Source organism: Vombatus ursinus, unplaced genomic scaffold, assembly GCF_900497805.2.
Source record: "Vombatus ursinus unplaced genomic scaffold, bare-nosed wombat genome assembly UNPS02014813.1, whole genome shotgun sequence".
Lineage (NCBI taxonomy): Eukaryota > Metazoa > Chordata > Mammalia > Diprotodontia > Vombatidae > Vombatus > Vombatus ursinus.
Genome location: NW_020954591.1, coordinates 4,019,723 through 4,044,166, shown reverse-complemented (window position 1 = coordinate 4,044,166; position 24,444 = coordinate 4,019,723). Strand labels below are relative to the sequence as shown.

The 24,444-nt window shown below is 35.9% G+C and overlaps 1 protein-coding gene across 5 annotated transcripts in view; it reads left to right on the top strand.

Moving 5' to 3' along the window:
* The window catches only part of NBEA (neurobeachin), a 769,899-nt gene that overhangs the window by 520,996 nt on the left and 224,459 nt on the right, over positions 1 to 24,444 (top strand). For all 5 annotated transcript variants that reach the window (XM_027877685.1, XM_027877686.1, XM_027877684.1 and 2 more), the window contains one exon: positions 18,386 to 18,529. In XM_027877685.1, coding sequence (XP_027733486.1) covers positions 18,386 to 18,529 — 144 coding nt within the window. The remainder of the gene's footprint in view (positions 1 to 18,385; positions 18,530 to 24,444) is intronic.

The following is a 24,444-nucleotide window of genomic DNA, read 5'->3' as shown; positions in this document are numbered from 1 at the left end:
CTTAGTTTGCAATATCTGGATGTATCAGCTGACCTATAAGTCGCTATTTCAAAAATGGATTCGTTACAATTTGTGTTTAGTTACTCCTTTGAGTTCAACATTTTATTTCTATTTCCTATATCACAGAACTTTAGGATTCAGCTAGGCTAATTCATTCTTTTCATAGATGGGGGAATTGGATCCCAGAGCATTCTAGATTTTCTTCCACAAGTAAGAACTGTGATTTTATTTTTCAATATGATGTATCCTTGTTTTAAATGCATTTTCTTTAAAATCCCTTACTGGGTAGCTAATCAAAATCATACCAAAATAACTAAATGCAAAAAGATTCCATATTTGCTATCATATATATTCTTAAAAACATGGTTTATCAAATTTCCTTTGAAAAGCATAGAATGCATTTTTCTATATTCACTCTATTAAGAAGAGTATTGCATTAACATTTCATACTTATATGGTGCTACATTTAAATTCAATCATATCTTCTTTCACCTTTTTTAATTGCATTTTTCTACTGAAAACATTTGCTATTTATGAACATCTTTTTTGGTGGTCTGTCCTAAGAAATCTTGCTTACATATGAATATTTTGAATAAAAATAAATGAATTTCCTTTTTTGCTGTCAGAACCAAATTGTAAAAATGCATTGCATGTCTTTGAAAATCAGTATACTCTATTAGCAGACCTGTCAATATAAAAAGTGCATTCCATTTCCACCTCTTGCTCTAATAACCTTTTCTATGTTACTCTCAGGCAGTTCACATAATCAGAGTATATTGTCAGCTTACTGGAGTTGGGGAAGCATGAAATGAAAATCGCGTTAATATTGATCCAGTTCTTTTACTTGCAAGTGTCCTTGATGTCCTTTCCATTGAGCAATAACTGTTGGGGTTAGGTATTTTCTTCTGTTGTTACTCAACCTTTAAAATTATTGCGAGCATAACTGATCTGTATATTGTGTTTATCACTTGAAATCACTGCTATTTACATGGAATTTTAATTAGTGTCCAGTATACTAACATTCACCTTTACTTAGACCCTGGAAATTTTACCTTTTTTCCTACTTAGTACATTGTCATACACCTCAAGGAATGTTACACTTATTCTCCAGTCAGTTAGAAAAACACTTTAGAAAATAACTTAGAGATTAGAAATCCTGAGATTATTATATTTGTAATCTCTTAATGTTTAATTTTGTATATAACTTGATTGTAAGCATTTTTAGTGATAAGATATACTTTTTGTGAAGCAAATACATTAGAAATTTGAAGTTGGCTTTTTAAAAAATTTAATGGTAATATAGATAATAACTATCTTGGATTATTTCATCTAAATCTATGTCAATACATGTAACAAAGTGAGGATTTTAGACTGTTATCCAGTGATTTCAAACTAGAAAATATGCTGTTGTTGAATAAGGAAGTTAGGTTCTGATTCTCCCAGACTAGCTACCTGTATTTATTAAATTACCGAGACTTTCAACTCTGCTGCAACTGAGTAGATACAAACAAAATACTTAATTTCCTCTATTTAAAAAACCTGTGTACTTATAGAATTTGTTGATGCTCAAAATTCTGTATGCTGAAAAGTAATTATATTGCATGTGTATTGGAAGTTAGGGCCCAGATTCAAGGGATAAAGTAGAAAAAAGAAAAAGACCATTGAAATTTCTAGTCATTTTTTTCCTGATGTGGTATGTTTTTTTTTTCAGTGTTAAAAAAAAAAGATTTTATGGTTACAAAGCAAGATGTATGTGTCTATATGTCTATATCTAAATACAAATATACATACATATATCTTTAGACAAGCCTGCATGAGTGTGTATATATGTGTATGTACACATGCATGTGTTTACATGTGTGTATATATTTAAATGTGGACAACTAAGTAGTATAGTGATACTGTGCCAGGCCCAGAGTCAGAAAGACTCATTTTCCTGAGTTCAGATCTGGCTTCAGACACTCATTAGGTGTGTAATCCTGGGCAAATCACTTAATCCTATTTGCCTCAGTTTCCTCATCTGTAAAGTGAGCTAGAGAAGGAAATATCAAATCACTCCAGTATCTTTGCCAAGAAAACCTAAAAATTGGGTCTTGAAGAGTCAGACACCACTGAAATGATTAAACTCTGACTCTCTGAATATATTTAGATATATAATATATGTATAAAATCTTATTCAGTCCTTACAGCAATCTGGTAAGATAAAAACCATTATTTCCATTTTACAGATGAAGAAACTGAGGTACAACAATCATAAGTTCATTGTCCAAAATTTAACAGTTAGGAAATTGTAGAATCAAAACTTGAAACCAGGTTTTCTCCAAGTCCAGTAGTTTTCCCACTTCATTGTAATATAAATTTAAGGGAATTGCATGATTTATTTTTTTAAATTACTGGTCAGTGAAGAAATGTTGTAGTGAAGCCCATGTTGTATAGTTTACTAGACTTACCTCACAGAAACTCTATGGTTTAACATAAAAATCTTTTTGACAGACAGCAGGTTCTCTGGACATAATTGAAAGTATTCTCTTAGTTTTGACCTAATAAGATTTATAAATTTACTGATTAATAATAAACCACTTAGATGTTGTACAAGTTTAAAAATTTTTGATTCATGGAAATTTTGAATAGGAGCATGTTATCACATATGATGTAATCATTTTAGAATACATTATTCCAAAATCCTTTGCTTTTAGTTGTCATTAAATATCACCTTCCAGATTTTTTTAAAATTCCCGTGGTATTCAAACTGAATTAATACATTTTAATTAAAGCAAGGTATTTAGATTTTAAATTAATTTCAGTATTTTCTGTGATGCTGACTTTGTTTTGTCGAAACACTTTTGTATAATTCTCACACAGTTATAAAATACAGAATATGAAAAAGGATTCCTATGCTGAAAAGAGGAGCATTGTCTCATGAAACTCATTTCCAGATAGTTGGAAACATTATAGTTTCTTGACAGTATATTTAGGTTATACTGTTATGAGGTTAATTTTCCATTTTTCTAATGCCTTTCCAAAGATGAAAGAAATTGTATAAATTATCTTATTTATACTATTTATAAATCTTGTGGGGAAAAGTAGTCTTTTTTTTTACCTTTTTCTTGATGTTAGAGATATTAAGTAGACAAGATTAAAGTAATATAACCAAAATTAGTATTCTTCAGATTTATTTGATATTTGAGTAACTAATTACAAGTAATCACACGTTGCTCATTTTCTAAGGCATGTCTTAAGGAAAACCAATTTTTGCATATACACTGTTTTATCTTTCTTTCACAGCTCATTCCTTAAACTGTGAGCTCCTTGAGATCAGGAACTATCCTTTTCTTTGTATCCTCAGCACTTATTAGCACAGTTCTTGGATTATAGTAGGCACTTAATAATTGCAAGTTGATTAAAATATCCTATAGTACTTATATTAAACAATGCAGTTCTCATTAAATTCTTTCTAAACATATAAGTAATTTTCAAAATATGTTTATTGATGATCATAATGCCATACATTTGTATGGTGATTTACAGTTTTTCCCATTTCACAAGTGTGATCTCAGTTAGCCTTCACAACATTTCTGTGAACTGTGCAGGGTAGGTACTAACACAGCTTCATTTTATAGGTGGAGAAGCTGAAGCTAAGTGAGAGTCAAGAACTTTCCTAAAGTTCTAATACAGTAAGTTATACAATTATTGCAAGAAACAGGTCTTCTCATTCTTAGGAGGTTTTAAAGTTGACATAAACTGAGACACTTCAAAAACTTAAGTGTAGATTTACTAATTAATCTCAAAATTGATCATTCAAAATGAACAAGACTAGAGCTCAAATGAAACTAATTAAAGTAAGTACAAATTATTTAATATGTACTGTTGCTGTGTTCAGTAGTTGATTGTTATGCAGGTAATTCTTTCATTCAAATTTATTTCATTTGTCCCTAACTGCTGTAGCAGTAGGATAATAAATTACAGCTCATAATAATTTTTATTTCATGTTTATTTTCAGTTCTAAATTCTCTCATTTCCTCTACCCCTCCTCCACCTATTGAGAAGTCAGGAAATCAATACTCATACATGCAATGTCATGCAAAGCATATTTCTGCATGGGGGAGAGGGGTAGAGAGCAGGAAAAATAAAGGAGAAGTGCTTTATTCTGCAGTCTCAATCTATCAGTTTTCATCATGAGTCCTTTGTATATCCAAATAAATTAAAAATTCTGAAATAAAGGACACTAAGATTTCTTGTTGATAAACACTTAAAGGTATCTATGATTTAAAACAAGAGAATCACAGAATTTTAAAACTGGAAGGAAAGGCAGGCAGTAGTAGTCAGTCAATCAGCAAACATTTATTAAACCCCTACTGTGTGCCAGGCAATGTGCTAATTTCTAGGGATGCAAAGCAAGGTCTCTACTCTCAAGAACTTACATTTTAATGAAGGAGACTACATGAAAACAACTAAGTACAAACAAGATAATTTGGAGATTGGTTGGTTGTTTTCCTTTGTTCTATAAGACGACCAAAATGACATCACTCTGTTAGAGTCGAGTTATATTGTGTCTCACTGTGGCTGATCAGACCAATACGAGCTCAGAATGCTCTACCACAGGTCGGGCATGAATAGTCCATGTGAGTGTTTGGGGTGGATTCTCCGAATTTGCACATCTCACATTTCTTTTGAGCTACTTCAATTCTGCTTTGCTCATAGAGCACAGCACCTTCTCTAATGTGGGCATGCTGTGCTGAGCAGTCTTCTGCCAGTGTCTCCCATGTCCACAATTACTTTCAAAGTTCTTAAGAGAGACCTTGAGAGTATCCTTGTGTCACTTTTTCTGACCACCATGGGAGCACTTTGTGAGTTTTCCATAAAATAGTCTTTTTGGCAAGCATACATTTGTCATTTGAACAATGTGGCCAGCCCATCAGAATTGCGCTCTCTGTGGTAGAGTTTGAATGCTTGGCAATTTAGTTCAAGAAAGGACCTCATTGTCTGGTATCTTTTCCTGCCAAGTGATCTTCAAAATCTTCTTAAAACAATTCAAATGGAAGTGATTCAGTTTCCTGGCATCTCACTGGTATACTGTCCAGATTTCACAGGCATACAACAATGAAGTCATCACAATGGCTCAGTAGACCTTCAGTTTGGTAGTCAGTCTAATACCTCTTCTCTCCCACACTTTCCTTCCAATCCACAAGCCTTCCAAACACTGAGCTAACACTGGCAATGCATGTGTCAATCTCATTATCAGTATGTACTTCCTTAGAAAGTGTACTGCCAAGGTAAGTGAACTTATCTCCGTTTACTGTGACCAGAGGTGCCACATATGGTATGGAGCACCTTTGTTTTTGTGGTGTTAATTGTTAGGCCAAAATTAGCACAAGTAGCAGAAAATCGATCCATACTTTGTTGCATCTCAGCTTCAGAGGCTGCATTGAGTGCGCAGTCATCTACAAACAAAAAACTATACACCAACACTCCCTCCACTTTAGTCTTGGCTTGTAGCCTTTTCAAATTGAAGAATTTACTATCAATACAGTAGCAGACCTTGATACATTGTTTGTACTCATTTGAAGGCATTTGACAGCGTGGCTGAAAACATCGTGCTAAAAAGCATGGGAACAAGCACTCAGCCTTGTTTCACTCTATTGGTAACTGGGAAAGTGCAAGGGCATCTTTCATTATTCAGATCTCCGGCAAGCATGCCATCATAAAATTGATGTACAATAATAATGAACTTCTGTGGGCAACCAGATTTTGACATAATCTTCCATAAGCCCTTACAATTGACTGAATCAGCCTTGGTCAGATCTACAAATGTTGTATACAGACCTCTATTCTGCTTCTGGCATTTATTTCTTCTGGAGTTGTCAGGCAGTATACATCATATCAACAATTCCCCAGCCCTTTCCAAAGCCACACTGGCACTCAGGTAGATGACCATCTTCCAGGTGAAGGATCAGCCTATTAAGGAGGACTCTGGCAAGAATCTTGCCAGCACTAACTAAGAGAGAGATCCTCCTGTGATTGTCACAGGGCAATCTATTTCCTTTGCTTTTATAGAGATGGACAATGGAGGCATCCTTGAACTCCTGACAGATAACCTCCTCTTGCCATATAATCCAGAAAATTTCAGTCAGCTTTTGTATGAACAATGGAACCCCCACCTTATAAATCTCAGCTAGAATAGAATCAGCACCAGGTGCTTTGCTACATGACAGGAGCCTAATGGGATTTAAAACTTCTTCAGTTGGAACTTCAGCTAGACTTCAACCTAAGGTAAATGGTAAGTGGCTTCAGCATTCATTGATGAGAGTCTGTTGAGAACACTGTGGAACTGTTTAGCCCATCTGTCTTAAGATCTCGTCCTTATCACTGGTCAATGTGACTCTATCAACACTGAGTAGTTGAGATGCACCATAGGTCTTTGGCCCATAAATAGCCTTCAGGGCATCATAAAAGCACTTGGGATTGTTACTATCAGCATAAAACTGAATTTCATCTGCCGCCTTACTGAGCCAAGCATCCTCCATCTCTCTTAGCTTCACTTGTACTTTACTTATGTTGGAATTAAATGGTAAATCCTGCTGGTAAACCCTGTGGAGCTCTCGTTTCTCATTTACCTATTTCTGAATTTTCACATCATTTTCATCAAACCAATCTTGATGTTGCAAATGAACAGATGCAGTGCTGTACACCAGGTCTCTGAAAGGTGCCCACTCCTTTTCTGCTCCACTGTTGCCAGCTGTGTGTTGGTTCAACTTTCCCTCCAAGTTATTAACAAACCGTTCATGCTCAGAGAAGAACTCTAATCTGTTGACATCAAGCCTTCTGGTGGTCAGTTTGCCTTGGGGCTACCGCTTTTGTTGAATGTGAATATTTAGCTTGGAGAGGATAAGTCAATGACTAGTCCAGCACTGTACACCATACGTTGCCTTCATCACTCTCATGTCCTGTCTCTTATCCTTACTATCACATGTCTATTAAACGCTAATGTTTGCTGCGAGGGTGCAACCATTAAGTTTTATTGCATTTAGGTAAATGGAAGACAGTGTTGGTGATGAGAAGGTCATGAGATGCACAAGTCTTGAGTAGTAAGTGACCATTGCTATTGCTCTTTCTGACTCCATTCCTCCCTAGGACCCCCTGCCATGTCTGTTAGTCTGCTGTAGCATTAAAGTCACCAGAATTATAAGCTTGTCCTATTTTGGCACAATGATGATAAAGGTCTCCAGGTCTTCATAAAATTTTTCTTTAACCTCATCAGGGTTCATCATGGTGAGAGCATAGGTACTGATGATGGTGGCACGACGTTTTCGTGTGAGTGGCAATTATGCTGCCATAAGCCTGTCATTCACTCCTTTTAGTAGACATACAAGCTTGTTGACTAGATTAGTTTTGATTTCAAAATCTGTACCAGCCTCATAACACTCCTCTTCACTGTGGCTACTCCAGAAAAAGGTATATCCAGCTCCACCTTCAGTAAACTGACCTTCATTTGCCCACCTTAAAAAAAGGTAAAAACTCAGGGCTGCTATTTGGATGTGATCCCTACTGAGTTCTCTTGCAACAAGAGCTGTTGATCTTTCAGGTGTACTGGATTTTGTGTTGTCTATAAGTGTGCATATATTCTGTGTACCAATAGTGAGTAGAATCATCTTTGCAGAAGTTTTTATACTTTTTTTGTGTTTCTGTCACAGGGTGGGGTCTCCGCCTGCCCTGGTAATCAAGTCAGGGTTGGATAAGCAGATAATTTTTAGGGCACCTTTTCTAACTCCTTCCTCAAACCAGGAGGTGAGCAATGCAATCCTTAAAAAGCTGCTCAGACACCCAGGGCACTGCCAAATATCAATGCTGCATCCAGTGAGAAGACAACCCTATGGCCGGGGCTGCCTGGGTGCAGGGTTGTGACTGCAGCCCCCATATATCCATGCCTGCTGCTTCATCACTTGCCTGTCACCACAGGAGATAGGTAAAAATGGTAAAATGGCTGGGTGATGTCTTTTGATTCATGAATAAATTGGACTTAAGTGAGGCAAAGTTGCTCAAAGTCGTCAGCCTCAATCTCTCTTCCAGAGTCATCACAGACCAGTGGCAGGACAGAGTCAAGATGATTGGTGATGGTTCAAGATGCAGTGAATGACCTTGGCATTTTCAATGTCTCACCAAAATCTAAGCGCTCTACAGCACCTGCTGCAGCTGCCTTCATGGCCGTTGGAATAGACTATTGTCATCCACCCATTCCACCAGGGGAATTCTTCACATGCTTGGGGTAGACACTCCCCCTACCTCACCAATGGGTTTGAGATCCCTTTGTTATCCTCAGTCTGCTTTAGCCCATCTGTTGAGATGGTGTGGCAGCTGTGCATGCTGCAACTTCTTGGAGCCACAGGTGCTAGTTGAGTGGAAGAAGTGGACCCCAAAGGTGGAAAGCAGCCCTTCAAAGGGCTCATCCACACTCACAATGAAGTTCCTAGTCTTCCCTGAACACACTCTACAGCCCAATTTGGAGATAATAAAAGAGGAAAAGACTAGCGTTAAGAGAGATCAGAAAACTCTTCTTTCAGAAGGTTTGTTTTTTAGCTGAGATTTGCAGGCACTTAGGAGGCAGAGTTGAAGAAAGAGACAGTTCCAGACATGAGTTCCAGTCGATGAAAATGCCTGGAGTTCGGAGATGCTGTGTCCAGAGATGAGTGTCTAGCACTAGGAAGAACAAAGCTAGTATCACTAGACCACAGAATATGTGGGAGGGTGTGAAGTGGATATATAATGTTAGAAGAGTGGAAAATTAGGAAGGGACCAGATTATGGAGGGATTTAAAAGCCAAACAAAAGAAAGATTGTATTTGATCCTGGAAGCAATAGGGAATCATTGGAGTTAATTGAATAGGAAATTGACATGGTATATACAACATGAATTTTATAAAAATCAATTTGATAGCTAAATAGAAGATGTGCTGGAGTGAGAAGAAACTTGAGGCAGGGAAACTAATCAGCAGGCTCTTGCAATAATCCAAGTGTGAGGTGATGAGAACCTACACCAAGGTGGTAGCAGTATCAGAGGAGAGAAGGTGGTATATACAAGAGATGTTGCAAAGGTAGAAACAACAGGACTTGACAATTGATTGGATACAAGGGGTGAGAAAGAATGAGAAGTCCAGGATGACACCTAGTTTGCAAGTCTGGGAGAATGGTGGTGCCATTGACAGTAACACATATTGACACATATCGATTGATAACAGGGAAGTTAAGAAGGGAGGGGAATTTTGGGGGAGGGGGGAATATAATGAGCTCAGTTTTGGACATGATGAATTTAAGGTGTCTATGAGATATTAATTTGAAAATGTCCAGTATGCAGTTGGAGATGCAATACTGGAGTCAGGAGCGATATTATGGATAGGCAAATAAATCTGACAGTTATCTGCATTGAGATGATAATTGAATCCATGAAACTGGTAAGCTCACCAAGCAATATAGTATAGGGGGAGAAGAGAAACGGATCCATGACAGGACTCTGTGGCATAGCTGTTGTTAATGGGCATGACCTAAAGATCCAACAAAGGAGGCTGAGAAAGAACAGACAGGAAAGCAAGGAGAAGGAGAGGGAAGGGAAAGGAACGAGCATTTATTAAGTACCTACTATGTGCTAGGCACCGTACTAAGGGCTTTACAAATAACTCATTTGATCTTCACAACAACCATGCCAGGTAGGTGGTATTATTTTTTAGTTGAGACAACTGAGGCAGACTGAGGTTATATGACTTTCCCAGGGTCACTCAGTAAGTGTCTGAGGCCGGATTTGAATTCAGGTCTTCCTGACTCCAGACCCAGTTCTCTCTCTATCCACTATGCCATCTAGCTTTCTCAGAACTGGGAAAGAGCAGTGTAATGAAAATCTAGGGAGAAGAAAGTTATCAATAAGAGAGTAATTGACAGTGTTTAAAAACTGTGGAGGTTAAAAAAAAGAATATGAAGTAAGAAAAGGCCATTAGAGTTGACAATTGAGATCACTGGTAATTTCATAGTTAACGATCACAGTTGAATGATGGGATCTGAATCCAGACTGCAGAGAGATGGAGGAAGTAAGGGAAAAGGAAGTGTAAGCATTAGTTGTAGACAACCTTCCCAAGAAGTTTAGCCATGAAAGGGAAGAGAGATAGGATGATAACTAGCAGAGATAGAACAGATCAAGTGAGGGTTTTATGAAGATGGGGCAGACACAGGCATGTATGTAGGCGATAGGGAAGCAGCTAGTAAACAGGAAGAGATTGAAAATAAGTGAGAGAATAGGGATGATAGAGTTCTGCTAGAGTAGACCAGGTGGAATGGAATTACTTGTGCACGTAGAGAGGTTTGCCTTAGCAAGGAAAAGGGCCACCTCTTCATGTGAAAAAGATGAAGGATGATAAAGTGGCAGAAGTGATCTTAAGGACAGAAGATGAAGAGGAGAGGCTAAGGCAAAGCTCTTGGCAAAATGGCCTCAATTTTTTCAGTGAAATGTGAAACAAGGTTCTCAGATGAGGGGGTGGAGAGGGAGCAGGGGAGCCATGGGAAGTTTGAGAAGGGATAAAAAGATTCAGAAAAGCTGCTGTGCTAAGTACAATAGTGATTCAGTTAGAGAGATGTAAAAGGATTGTCTTAACTAAATTGAGATCCTACTTGAAATTATATAACATAAATTTGTTGTAGACCCAAGTCAGCAGTTTTGTGATATTCTCCAGCTTTGTTCAAGAGCATGTGAGTAAGGATAAAGACGGCAGATCGTGACAGTAATGCAGCAGTGAGGCTTGGCAGGGCAAGACTGATGGTAAGATAAGGGGACAAGGGAACTCGAGGAGAAGCTGTGTAGAATTGAACTGGTTCACCAAGGTAACAATATGGAGAAAAGGATGAAGTACAGGATTGATGGCTTGGGAAAGAACTGAAGAATGGAGGGATTAGTGGTTATCATAAGGACAAAGAACAGATTTGGGGGTTGCAAGGGAGAGTAAGAGGTGGAATGACAATAGATTGTGATCCGATAAAGGAATTTCAGAGATCATAAACATGAAAGTGGTGCCTGTATAAGTAATTGCAAGGTCAATGGTATGACCATGTCTTTGTGTAGCTCAGGTGGGGTAGAGGAATAGATCATGAAAAATGAGTAAATTGAGGAGCTAGGAAGTTGGGGTGTTTGAGGCAGTATCAAAAGTCCCCTAATATCAAGACAGGAATTGAAAAAAAGAGAAAGACTATGATCCAGGCACTAATCCTATTAGAGAAGGAAGGAGAGTGTCCTTGAGGTGAGTAGACAGTAGAGAATTTTGATTGGTGATAAATATCTATTGTATAAACTGCAAAGGAAGACAAGATGTTGATTGATGGTGTTAGAGGGAGAACCTGGAAAGCAAGAAGTATTGCATCTTCTCTGCCAGAACCAGTGAATTAGGAATATGAAGAGAGGTTTAATCAATACTGGAACTGGTGGTCAGGAAGCTGTGTCATCAGGAGGGAGCCAGGTCTCAATCAGTGAAAGAAGGTGGAAGGTGCAGAAAAGAGAAATATTTAAGATGAGAGCTACTTTGTTAGCTGTGACGCAGGCATTCAGAGAACACAGTGAAAGGAATGGAAAGAAGGAAGAAAACATTTCTTAAGCACCTGCTATGTGCCAAGCACTGTACTAAGTACTTTACATGTACTATCCCATTTGATCTTCATCACAACCTATTATTATCCCCATTTTACAGTTGAGGAAACTGAGGCAGATTAAGTGACCTTCCCAGGGTTACACAGCTAGTAAGTGTCTGAGGTCGTATTTGAACTCAGGTTTTCCTTACTCTAGATCTAGCATTCTATCCACTGCACTGCCTAGCTGCCTCTAGATGGATAGCTTTAGAGTGGGATATTGGTGGGGTTGGGTTGAGGGGAATGGGAATAAGGGAGCAGTCAAAGAAGGGACAAAAACAGGATTTAAACACTGGCAGCCAGGGGTTCAGAATCACTGGGATTCAGGGGAAATGACAAAGAGTATGTTCATGGTTTAGGAATGAGTATGAAAATCATTTTCCGTAGAGGTTGTGCCTGGGGTAGAGTTGTGCCCAGTTATCAGGCGACATTGTGTAGCTGAAAAGGTAGGGATGGGGGGGAGAAAGGGTGTTCAATGGTCATCTGCAAGGTGACTGCTTCTGAGGTTGAGTGGCAAAAAAAATGGCAAGCCAATTGCTATCTAGCAATTTATTATGTCTTTGTTGTTGTTCATTCATTTCTATAGAGTTTGACTCTTTGTGACTCCATTTGGGGTTTTCTTGGCAAATATACTGGAGTGGTTTGCCATTTCCTTTTCCAACTAATTTTACAGATGAGGAAACTGAGGCAAATAGGGTTAAGTGATTTGCCCAGGGTCACACAGTATGTGTCTGAGGCTGGGTTTGAAATCAGGTCTTCCTGACTCCAGACCCAGTGCTCTATCCACTGTACCACCTAGCTGCCCTTATTATGTCTTTATCATTGTATTTTAGCAAAATTTGGAGAGGCTCATGTTTAGTGTGTTAGTTACCAGAATAATTTTTTCAGCTACAGCAACTCACCAAGACCATCTGTGATGGAGCTGAGAGGTTGTGATTTGCATTGATAAAAGAATACCCACTTGCAGAGGCATGGACTAAGCATAGAAGTTGGCTGACTGTGTCTGGCATTTCAAAGCTACATTTAAATAATTTCAGAATTCACCTTTGTTTGGGGCTTCCCCCCAATCCTCTTTTCTCATCCATTAGTACATATGATCAAAAGTTGACTATTAATTTCTCATACAGAATAGAAGATTAAATTATCTAATGATTTTTCACCACATAAGCAGTATCTGTATCTGTCAAATAAAATACCTAGGGCGCATTTCAGGCAAAGGTATTCTTTAGTAAAAATTATCCATATATAATTTAATTTCTTCAGTTAACCCCTTTTGTTGTATGTAGGGATGGCTATATTGTTTTTATTTTGTTTTTGTTTTATCAGGGGACCATCTCTAATATGTTGCACATACTCTGCTTTTCCGTTTTTTAAGTCATTTCATTGTTATTACTGTATTTACTTTAATTGGTTCTCAGTAGAATCTTATGGAAGTGAAAAAAAGGAAGAACACTATTGGGTTTATGTTGTATAATCTTCATCTTAGAAAAAAGAAGAGTTTCAAATAGGTATATTGTACTATGGTAGGTATATTGTACAATATACAAATAGGTATGTTGTAATATACAAATAGGTATATTGTACTATAAATTCTAAAGTGTGAAGAATGTTGCCTCTTATTCTTTAGATGAAGTTGAAAAATACCAAAAAGGAATTTTATCTCAAATATTTTTATATTGTATATTCTTCTGGGTTTTTTTTGGATGTTTATTATAATTAGAGAAGCCTACTTTAGAATACTTTGAAATTTTCTTAGAAAAACAAGAATACATAGCTTCTGACTGATCCAGCTTTAAATTTAATTTCCATTTTCAAATCCAAGGAAAGATGTGGTTGGTGGTATTTGGTTGTTAATTTATTGATGAATGGATAGAGAGGCCAAGAAGTACACTTCAGTACAACACATCTTCTGAAGATAGATGATTGCAAATAAATTTTCTTCCCAACTAGTTTTTGATTGGTTGGGTATTATACCAATTCTTTGTAAGGACAATGTTTACAATCCTTATAATGAGACAGCCCTTTGAGACTTTACCTCTTCTTGCCTGTAATTTTGACAAATGGAACCTTAATTCATAAAAGATCTAGTGATTAAAAAGCTGTAAACTTTGATTTAGATAAATGTGTGGTAAAGGATGACAAAATCAAGTAGCTTGACTTACAATTAAGTGATATATTTAACAAACCAACACAAGTGAGGTCATCATAGTTAAGGGAAGTGATTAATTTCATATATTTCTTTTAGATGAATGTTTATTTTATGGCCATAAAATTAAGTTGTTTTCAAGGGTTAGTATACATTTTGTAGCTCCAAATTTACTTAACAGTGCTTTTTATTGTCTTTTATTTGTTCATTAATTTCAACTATGTAAAACAACTTAGCATTTTTTTTAAACTAACCTAGCAAATTAGTGAGGCATTTAGCTTCCCATAAAAAACTGCTTTAGTATTTTTATTCAGTTAAAAAGGGATTCATACAAATGACTGAGTACAAAGTCAAGAAATTACCCCTACCCAGAGACTGAATCATAAGTATAGGATGTTTCAGGAAACTTTTTTTTTTTAAGGCAGTTGGGATTAAGTGATTTGCCCAGGGTCCCACAGCTAGTAAGCAGGAAACTTTACTGTAGTCAAATGTACCTGTATCCTGAGAACCCACAGGAAATGTTTCTTCCCTGTATTCTCCCCCACTACTTTAAATTACTAACTGGGAAGCTGATCCACTGAGAAATTAGTGCCAGTGTATTCAGAACTGAATGGATAAGAAGATTTAAAGAGTTGTAGTTAATGGTTTAATGTAGGTGTGACAGGAGATGTCCAGTGCAGTATTCCAAGGAGCTGTACTTAGCTCTAGGTTAGCATTCTTATATATGATTTAGATAAAGGCATATAAGAGGCATTTTCATCCAATTTTCAGAGGAATAGCTAACACTGGATGGCAGTTCCCAAAGTGGGTGATACTGCCCCCTGGGGGAGGTGTTGAAACAGTGATGGGAGCAGTAGTAGCCTTAGGTGCAATTGGGGGACATTGAATAAAAATAAGGGGGCAGTGGAAGCATAAAGAAGGAATAGAAGAAAAGAAAATTTTGAAAAATCTTTTGTACATGTTTCATCTGTTGTGTAACAGAATTAAATTCATAGTGATTACATTATTTTGCAAATAAACACACAAAATGCAAATTATAACTGATCAGTGGTCAAGTCCACCAACAGGTCTTAACAAACAAGTGTTGGCAGGCAAGCTTGTCATGCATTGTCAGGAAGTCCAGCATGCATTGGCAGGAATATGTGTGTGTAATGACTTGTTTGCAATATGATACTGTACAATTACGTGATGCAGTATTGTGTCATCAAAATTTCAGTGCAGGAAAAAAAACCACAAATTTATAATAAATTATTAAATTGAAGATGCATCATTTTTTAAAAATATTTTTTGAAATGATGCAAATTTTAAAAAAAACATTAAAAGGTTTTTTAAAAAGCATATTTCCAGGGGGGGCACTGAGTAAATTTTTTTTAAAAGAGGATAGTAGGCCAAATAAGTTTGGGAACCTGATCTAGAGTATTGGATGGATGCAGATAAGATGACTCCTTAGAGATCAGTCTAAAGCAATACACTTAAATAAGAAAAAAATTAACTTCACAAGTACAGATGGGAAAGGCAGCAGAGCAGGTATTTTGAAAAAAAGCTTTTGGAATTTTAGTGGACTACAAATTCAAAATGCATCAGTAGTATGATATGGCAGCCAAGAAAGCTAATATGATAATTGGGCCTCACTAAGAGAGGTGTAACTAGGAACAGGGAAGTGAACCATTTCCACCCCTAGTGCCCCTTCAACACACACACTTTTGTCAGACCTTATCTAAAATACTATATTCAGTTCTAGGCACCACCATTTAAAAAAATATTGTAAGCTAGAGAATGTCCAGAAAAAGGCAACCAGGATGGTGAAGAGTGCTGAGTCCATGACAGAGGAAGATCAGTTGAAGGATCAAGGCCTAGTTAGCTCATAGAAATGGCTCATAGAAGTGCTGTCATGGGAGTGAGGGTAAACTAAACTTCTCTTTGGCCCTTCCTGGGCTAAAACCTTGAGTAATGGATACAAATTGCAAAGAGACCAATTTAAATTTGACATCAGGAAAAAACTTCTCAACAATTAGAGCTGTCCTAAAGTGAAATGAGCTAAAAGTTCTTCTTCCTTGGAGGTCTTCAAACAAACATCAGTCAATCATTTATGGGAAATGTTACAATGATTACTTTTATGCATTTGTTGGCCTATATGAGCACCGAGGTATTTTCCAGTTTTTGAATTCTGTGGTTCAAATATTCCAGATTTCAGTCTCCTTTGTCACGTTTTATTTATCCATGGCTATGGCCTTGTCATCATTTTCTTTTAAAATGGAAGGAAAAATAATTTTAGAAAAATCCATATTTCTTTCATTAACTGAAAAACCTACTTCTACAACTGTTCCAAACAGTTTCACTATAAAATGTCCTAGCTATTACTACTGATTATACTTATGAATCTTTTTGAGTAGAGGTTAAGTTCTTGAATTATTTCATGAAACTCATAATGACATACTTATAGGTAAAAAAGTTGAGGTGGGCCTGATAAAGTTAAATAATGATCTATATCAGTGTCAGTACTTAAAAATTATTAAATAGGCAAAGTTTGCCTTTGTCACCCCTGATTTTTTTCCCTACTGTCCCTCCCTTAAGGTTTCTAGTACATTCCTAATAATAATTGACGTTTATTTGGCAATTTTTTTGCCAATTGTTTTACATACATTATCTAATTTCAGCCTTATGGCGAATTTGTAAAATAAGTACTACATTTATTTTCATCCTCTTTTTTCAGATGAAGAAACTAAGGCTCACAAAAGATAAATGACTTGCCGAGAGCCACATAGCTCGTAAATGGTAGAAATGTTCCTGACCCCAAGTCTAAGTCCAGTGGTTTTTTTCTACTATACTCTCCCACTGTCTCTTCGTATTTTCTTCATCCATATGAAAATCTGCTCTCAGGAAAGAACATAATATAGTTATTCACACAAATATGTAAATGATGGATAAAATTTAATGCGTTAACTTTCCTAGAGCTATTTGTATTTTAAAAGGAAACAATCCCTTTAAATCAAAAGAATGTATTTCAGTTTTGGAATTTAAAATCTTGATAGCCAGTTTAGGCAGATATTTTTCTACATATATGTTGCGAAATCATACCTCATAAAGAAGCTGTTACTCCTAAGACAAGCCTTATTCTATATTATTTCATTTACTTAAACTTTAACAGGATTGTCCAATTTTAAGTGCTTCTTAGACTGGTAACAGTTTGACAATGTACACTTCAGTACTTTGGTGATTTCGCTGATGTGATTATTCCTTGCCCTATTATAGATAGCAATCCTGTTATGCCTTATAAATGTTCTTTGTTATCATTGGGGACAGTAATAATATAACACTTTTAAGGTGCTACCTAAATATATGAAACATTTCATTTTACAAAACATTTTACACACTTTTACAACATTTTACGTATATACCCTTTGAGATAGGTAATATATCTAGCCCCATTTAACAAATAAGTAAAGCAAGTCTTATAAAGGTTGAGTTAATCATTCATGATTATAGACATAGCAAGTGTTTGAGGCAGGATTTGAACCCAGATATTTCTTGCTTCAGGATCAGCACGTGAACTCCTATACCATGCTGCCCCTCCTCTGTGTGTGTATATATATAAACACATATATCTGTATATATATATATACACACATATATCTTAACAAGCCAATCTTCTGATGATAAGCCTCACCAAATTTCAGTTAACAGATTCTCAGATTAACTGGACTATATTGAAGCCTTTCCAGCTTGGCATGGGACCTACAAAAAGTTCACGTTTAATTAACATAGCCTTCAAGAACTAAATTACTCTGTATCATGATGAACCACCATAATAGGTAGGACTTAAGTGGAAACATGATAGATAGAGACAGAGACAAGACAATAGAAAAGTGTAAATCAGACTTATGGTTTCGTTGTTGTATGGTACACCCCCATCTATGAAGTCTGACACAGTGGAAATAACTGAACAGTAACATACTTTGATCCAAACCTACACCCATGAGGAACTGCCTCTGTCAATGCAGATGGCATTTGCTTTTCAATTAATACTCTTAGAGATTTGCCTGGGGCATTAAAAAGTTGAGTGACTTGCCCAATGTCTCAGCTAGTATGCATAAGAGGCATATATATTCACACATATATAAATAAAATAATTGAAATATACATGAGGGTTGTGTAATTTCCTTACTATACAATCCCAGTGTTAGAATTCCTCCACCATGCAGATTGCAAACCAGACTGTCTGTCACTTAACAGAAAAGTTCTAAAGAATTTACCTAAGACACATAAATGTTAAATGACTTGCCCAATATCAGACAGCTAAGAAGTATCAGATGTAGGATTTGAACCTAGGACTTCCTAGCTGCAAACTCAGCACTTTATCTACTTAAACAAACCTTGCCTCTAATTATAGATTAAAAAGTAGATATAAATTATTACCACCTGAAGTAACTGACATTTTAGCAATAAATTGCAGAGTAATGAAGAGCAATTTATAACATCTTCCTTTACTATGCCATTATTTTAAGAACCAACTTTCTAATATTTATTCACTTTAAAAAAAACTAGAAATTGGATGACCTAAATTATAATATTTCATTATCCTCAGGCACTGAAGAAGATGTACTCAAGTCAAAGAAAACATTCAGAAGTCAAGCTGTGGTGAACCAGAATGCAGAAACAGAGCTCATGCTAGAAGGAGATGATGATGCAGTCAGTTTACTACAGGAAAAAGAAATTGACAACCTTGCAGGTAACATTTTAATATTTGTCATGCTTATATTAAGGATAAGGGTCTTTGTATGTCTCTGAGTGTACATATACAGATATCTATCCATGCATATACACACACACACACACACACACACACACACTCATACATACACACACGTGTTTGTGTGTACACAGAAAAGCTATGCCATAGCTACATACTGCATTTCCAACTCTTACCATGGGAATGAAAAATGTAGGCTAGTGACTTAGTATGTTACATTCCTAGTATTAGAGGAAGTATACAATCTTATAGAATAAGTTCTGCCTTCTTAGTAGAAAACTCATATTGCAAATTATGCATATATGTCCACCAATCCCTATCTAATATATTCTGTTTGCATTGTAATTGCTGCCTTGAACATCATGTTGCTCCTGGCCACAGGAACTTTTATTCCATTCCCTCCTTATTGCCATTCTTGAGATTCTTCTTGCTCCCTAACTGCTTTCAATACTTCTGCTACCTGAGACTGAAGAATGGAGCGCCCTGCTGTTCCCCCAAGATCCATTGCTGGTTCCTGGTCTCATTTCCTTATACCCCTCTCCAACCGCCAGTTCCCATGCTACTCTTCATCCCAAGCCCTTGTACCTATAATTCTATTCTCTTCCCTGAATTTTAGGTACATATATGTACTCTTTATTACTTATTTATACCTTTCTCTCTCCCAATATAAGGCCAAAATGAAAAGCTAAGGGAGACATTTTTGCCCGTTTTTTTTCTGTAGTTACTGGCAAGTTAAAACTGAAAAAATCACAAAAGGGTTTTGTGGTTTCCTCAAAGGCAGAGATTGTATACTCTATCAGAAACGCTTTTCCTTAATATTTCAATAATTGCATTTTAATATAATTTATTTCCATTGTAATCCTATATGTTATATTTATGCATTTAAAACATAATTTGAGAAGGAATCTTTGCCAAAGGAGTCTAACACAAAAATGGTTAAAAACTGTTTTACAGTAAGCCCAAGAGTTGCGAAACCCTAATCAGTAGTAATGTTTGATGACGGTAGAAAAAGAAGCAGATAGGCCCGTCTCAGAAGAAAAATAAAATGATAGACAATTCTCCTAGAATGGAGACATAGCCCTTAACGTTTTCTGCCCTAAAGAGTTTCTGCCCATCCCCCCCTCCAGTCTTTTACTTCTAACCCCTTACTATCTTCATTTCCACTCTTTGATCTCTTTATTCCCACCTGAGAGGAGAAATGTTATTCATTTTCATCTTTGTATTCCCACACACACACATACATCACAGTGTTTTGCATATAATAGGTATTGAATAAATGCTTATTGAATTGGAGAAATTTTACTTACTTTAGGCAGACATGGTCAGAATACTGCTATAGCATAAAGTACTTTTGTTTCATGAAACCTGAGTTGAAATTTATAATTTATTTTCCTTCATTCAGTAAATATTTATTAAGTGTTTTGTATGTACTAGGCATTTTGTGTGATATAAAAACTCATAGAAATATTGGCATGTGTGGTGGATAGTAGACAAAATGCCGGGTGGGAAGATCTTATCAAAACTTGTTCTTTTTCCAGCTCCTTACATAGTAGGAACTCAATGTTTGTTAAATTGAATTGAGTTTGCTGTAAATCTTAGTACGAGGCATTGTTTCTTTAGAGAAAAGTATTCTAATGAAAAAAAATTAAAAGAAATTATTTATTTTAAATTACCTTAGGAATGAAGGATGATGATAAGAAGTGCTGTTTTGTGAAAATAACTAAACTTTAGATATATAACACACAATTCATCATTACATCATTGATCTCAGACCTCCTACTGATTTTTGCCTGCTCGTTATTGAAAGGAATTATTAATGGAAAAGGACACAAGAGAGAATTTGTAATAAGATCAAAGGAGAGAGAATATATATATTCCTGAACTTGTGGAGTCATGCATCCCATGTTTGTCATTATCCTAAAGGCTGAAACATACAATACTCTTTACATGTATGACTTTTGACAGTTTGAGAGTACTTATATTTTGTTTTCAGTTATTCTAAGTCTTGGCATGTCTTCCTTGAGTGGTAACCAGAAGTATGCCAAGTATTTTAGGTTTGAATTTACTATAATTTTGTGTAGGCTAAGATTATGGGTTTGTTTGGTTTTTTGTTTGTTCTTTATATCTTAGCTAATGATGCCTAGTATTATTGGGGGGGCAGGAGGCCCTTCCTGGTTACAAAAGTAAATTACACTAATTCCTTCATGGAAAGTCCACAGTACCTCCAGAATCCCCTTCCTGGATCATAATGAAAAATTCAGAGCCCATTTTATGAGCCAAATTGCTATTTTTCTTTTTTCTAATAGGAGAAAGTCCACCTGCCACCTTACTGCCTATTCAAGTTCTATGAAACCTTATAGATTTTCTTTATTACTAAGCATTGTGTTTTACAAAATGGTTAAGTGTTGGTTCATTTTCTGCTTGCTTTTTTATAAGTGTGGTTGACTCCAAAGATTCTGTCCTGGGTCTTCTTTCTCTATGTTGTTTTAGTAATCTCATCTAGCTCCATGGGCTCATCTTTCTATAGATGACTTCTGATAATTCTATATATTTAGCCTTAACTCTTCCCTAAACTCTAGTCCCACATATCTAACTGAGTCATGGCCATCACATGGATATCCTCCTGGAACTTCAAACACAACATGTCTGATATTCGCACCAGTTCCAGAAGCATTCCAGTGTTAACATTTATGCATACTGAAAAGTGTCAGTACTCTACTATTTTCCCCAAATACCATAGTAACTATTTTAAAGGGGTGATTGGTATTTTCAGAATCTTTTTGAAAGTTAAAGTAAATTATGTTCACTTTTCTTCCTTAATCCACATTGTTAATTTATCACTCTACTGTTTTCCTCTCTCATTTCAAAGAACTCTAGTAAATTAAGAAAAAAATGTCTCTTCTTATGGAAAAGATATTGTCTTTTCTCAAATAGATCCATATGTTCGTTGATCTTACATTTTTATATTTTTTTATTGTTCTAGTCAATAAATAACTGATTTCTGTGGCACTTTGCAATTCACAAAGCTCCTTCCCAGTAACCCTACGAAGCAGTTAGCATATGTATTATTATTCCTATAATATATGCGAAAAAAATTAGCCTCAGGCTTAGTCAGAGCCAAAATTCCATTTGAGATTTCTTGGCTCCAAGTCCATGGTTTTTTCTACTTTCTTTTTAGTTTACCACTCTGCCTCAGGAAGCCAGTTAGAAAAACTTACAGGTCTGTAGTTCTTAGAACTATTTTTGGAGAAGTGTTCAATACAGTAAAATTCTAGTATAATAAAATCATTTGGACATTTCCCTTGAGGCTATTATAATAGGACTTTATCTGTAATACTAAATGTGCATTAATACACAAAGTAAGCCAGCCTTTCTAAGCAAGCCTCATTTTGAATGATATAAGTTATATAATATCATTTAATTCTAATATTTACAAGGTGCTTAAAGATAAAAAGCTGAACAGAGATGCCAAGTAGCATTGTTAATTTAAAATACCCAAGACACAGAAAGTATACTTGAAAAAAAAAATTGGTAAAATACCATTGCTGATACTCCTCTAAGGAGACCTTTAGACTTTTAGCTTAGAACAAATTCCCTGGGGGTAGTTACAGGTTTCCTCTATTCCTCAAGACTTCCTCCTATACCTGCTAGGGAGCCGTTAAATCTCAATAAGCTTCAGAATAGCTTTAAATACTGATTACTACCTCAAACCTTGGTGACAAATTGTGAATTAAGTGACTAATAGAGATTTGTCAATGAGTAAGTATAATTAACTCCTTTTTCTTTCAAATGAAAAAAATAAAGCAAACCAAATCTGTGTGATAATCATAAAACCCCAGAAAAGTCAGGTTCATGGTTATCCTGTGTCAGAAATTCTAAGCAAATAAGATCTGTTATGAAATAATTTTGTAGATGTGATATTAAGCAGCTAGGTGGCTCAGTCAGTAGAACATTGGACCTGGAGTCAGGAAGACCTAAGTTCAGATCCATGCTTAGACACTCAAAAGCTGTATGACCCTGGGCAAGTCATTTAATTTTGGTTTACCTTAATCTATTGGAGAAGGAAGTGGCAAATCACTTCATTATTCTGCTAAGAAAACCCCATGTGGTGTCATGAAAAGTTGGACAGGACTGAACAAGAAGTCTTTTTAATATGTATAATATTTTAAATAGATTCTGATGAGACGAGTTCAATAGTCAATCAATAAACACTTATTAAACAACTGTTATGTGCCAGGCACTATGCCAAGTGATGGAGATAACAAATACAAAAAGACAGTCCCTGCTCTCAAGAAGCTTATAATCTAACTTGGGAAAACAGCACACAAAAGGAAGCTAAAAATTAGTGGGAAGTTGGGAGTGGGGGTAATTGAGTGGAAAGGAGAAGTTACCCAGAAGGGGGATTTGATGGAAAGTCCAAAAGCAGTATATCTGGGAGGAAATAGGGAGAAGACTATGCTGAATCCCCTCCCTAACTGGAGGCCCTTGTGCCCATGGTTCTGCCTGCCAGTCAGAGGGTCCAGTCAGAAGGACAGAAGGCATGATGGAGAGTCCTAAAGAAGCCCAAAGGCAGTGGAGCTGATGGGAAATGAGAAATGGAGTAGTAGAACCTTTGAAAGACAGCTCAAAAGAATTTATATCAAGTTAATTATTATCCTGTGTTTCAGGTTTACCAGTATTTGGGGGCGGGGGGAAATTAACTAAATTCAACAAACATTAAATGCCTGCAATGATTTCATAGAGCTATGTTAAGGGTTGGGGTAAGATAAAATGTTTAGGTAAGACTTAGCCCTGCCTTCATTGAGCTTTGTACTCTAATAAATTAGATATTACAGTCCCATAGTCAAATAACCCTTTTCTTAAAAATGTAAGTCCTCATAGTAAATATCTGCAGCACAATTCAAGAAATCCAAGTACAAAATTAAAACCAAGCAATACCAGGCATTGATGATGATGATTTACCCCTCTTTGAGTCTCAGAAATTGTGAATAAAATCTCAGCTTTTTCTTTTCAGTCTCTTGGGTGAAAATAATTTTATTTCTCTCACAGGACTATTTTTAAAAATTATTTTTAATTAAATATCATTATTACTAACATAAAATATACTTCTAAACTATAAAATTCTTATGCTTTAAGATTTTTTGAAATGAAATAATTCAAAATGACAGATTATATGTAAAAGACTGCAACATTCTTAATAATGGCTATTATCAACTTAAAAGCTGCTGTTAGCTAGAATAAAAATTTTCTCTTTTCCTCTTATTTCCCAAATCCTTTTTGTTATTGTTGTTGTTGTTGTTGTTGTTGTTATAGACATTGGACTATTGAGGTCACCAAGTTAGAAGATAATGCATTAAAATGCATAGCATTAGGATCACAGGATGCTGAGGATGTAAGAAATATAATGGTATATAATATTCAAACTTAAAAAGAACACTTTCCTTTGTATATTAAAAATAAATAGGAAAGTAGATGAATCATCAATGCTGGTTCTTCCTATTAAGCTTTTTTGTGGGGAGGGGGGCAATAGGGGTTAGATAACTTGGCCAGAGTCACATAGCTAGTAAGTGTCTGGGGTTGGATTTGAACTCAGGTCTTCCTGACTCTAGGGCTGATGCACTGTCCACTGCACCACCTAGGTCCTCCCCCCCCTTTTTTTTTGCATATTAAGCTTTAATAAGTGTCGTCAGCCTCTTTAAAAATAGGTACATAATAGTGTGTTGATTTACAAGATACTCTGTTTTTATCTCATACCTATTGATGAATAATTTTAAAATATTTAAATGAAATTTACATGATTTAATAATATTAACTTTTTTGTTATGAAGGATAGTTATATGACTTTATGCTTTGAAAATTATTCATTTTTATTTGATATATGAAATAGACCAAAT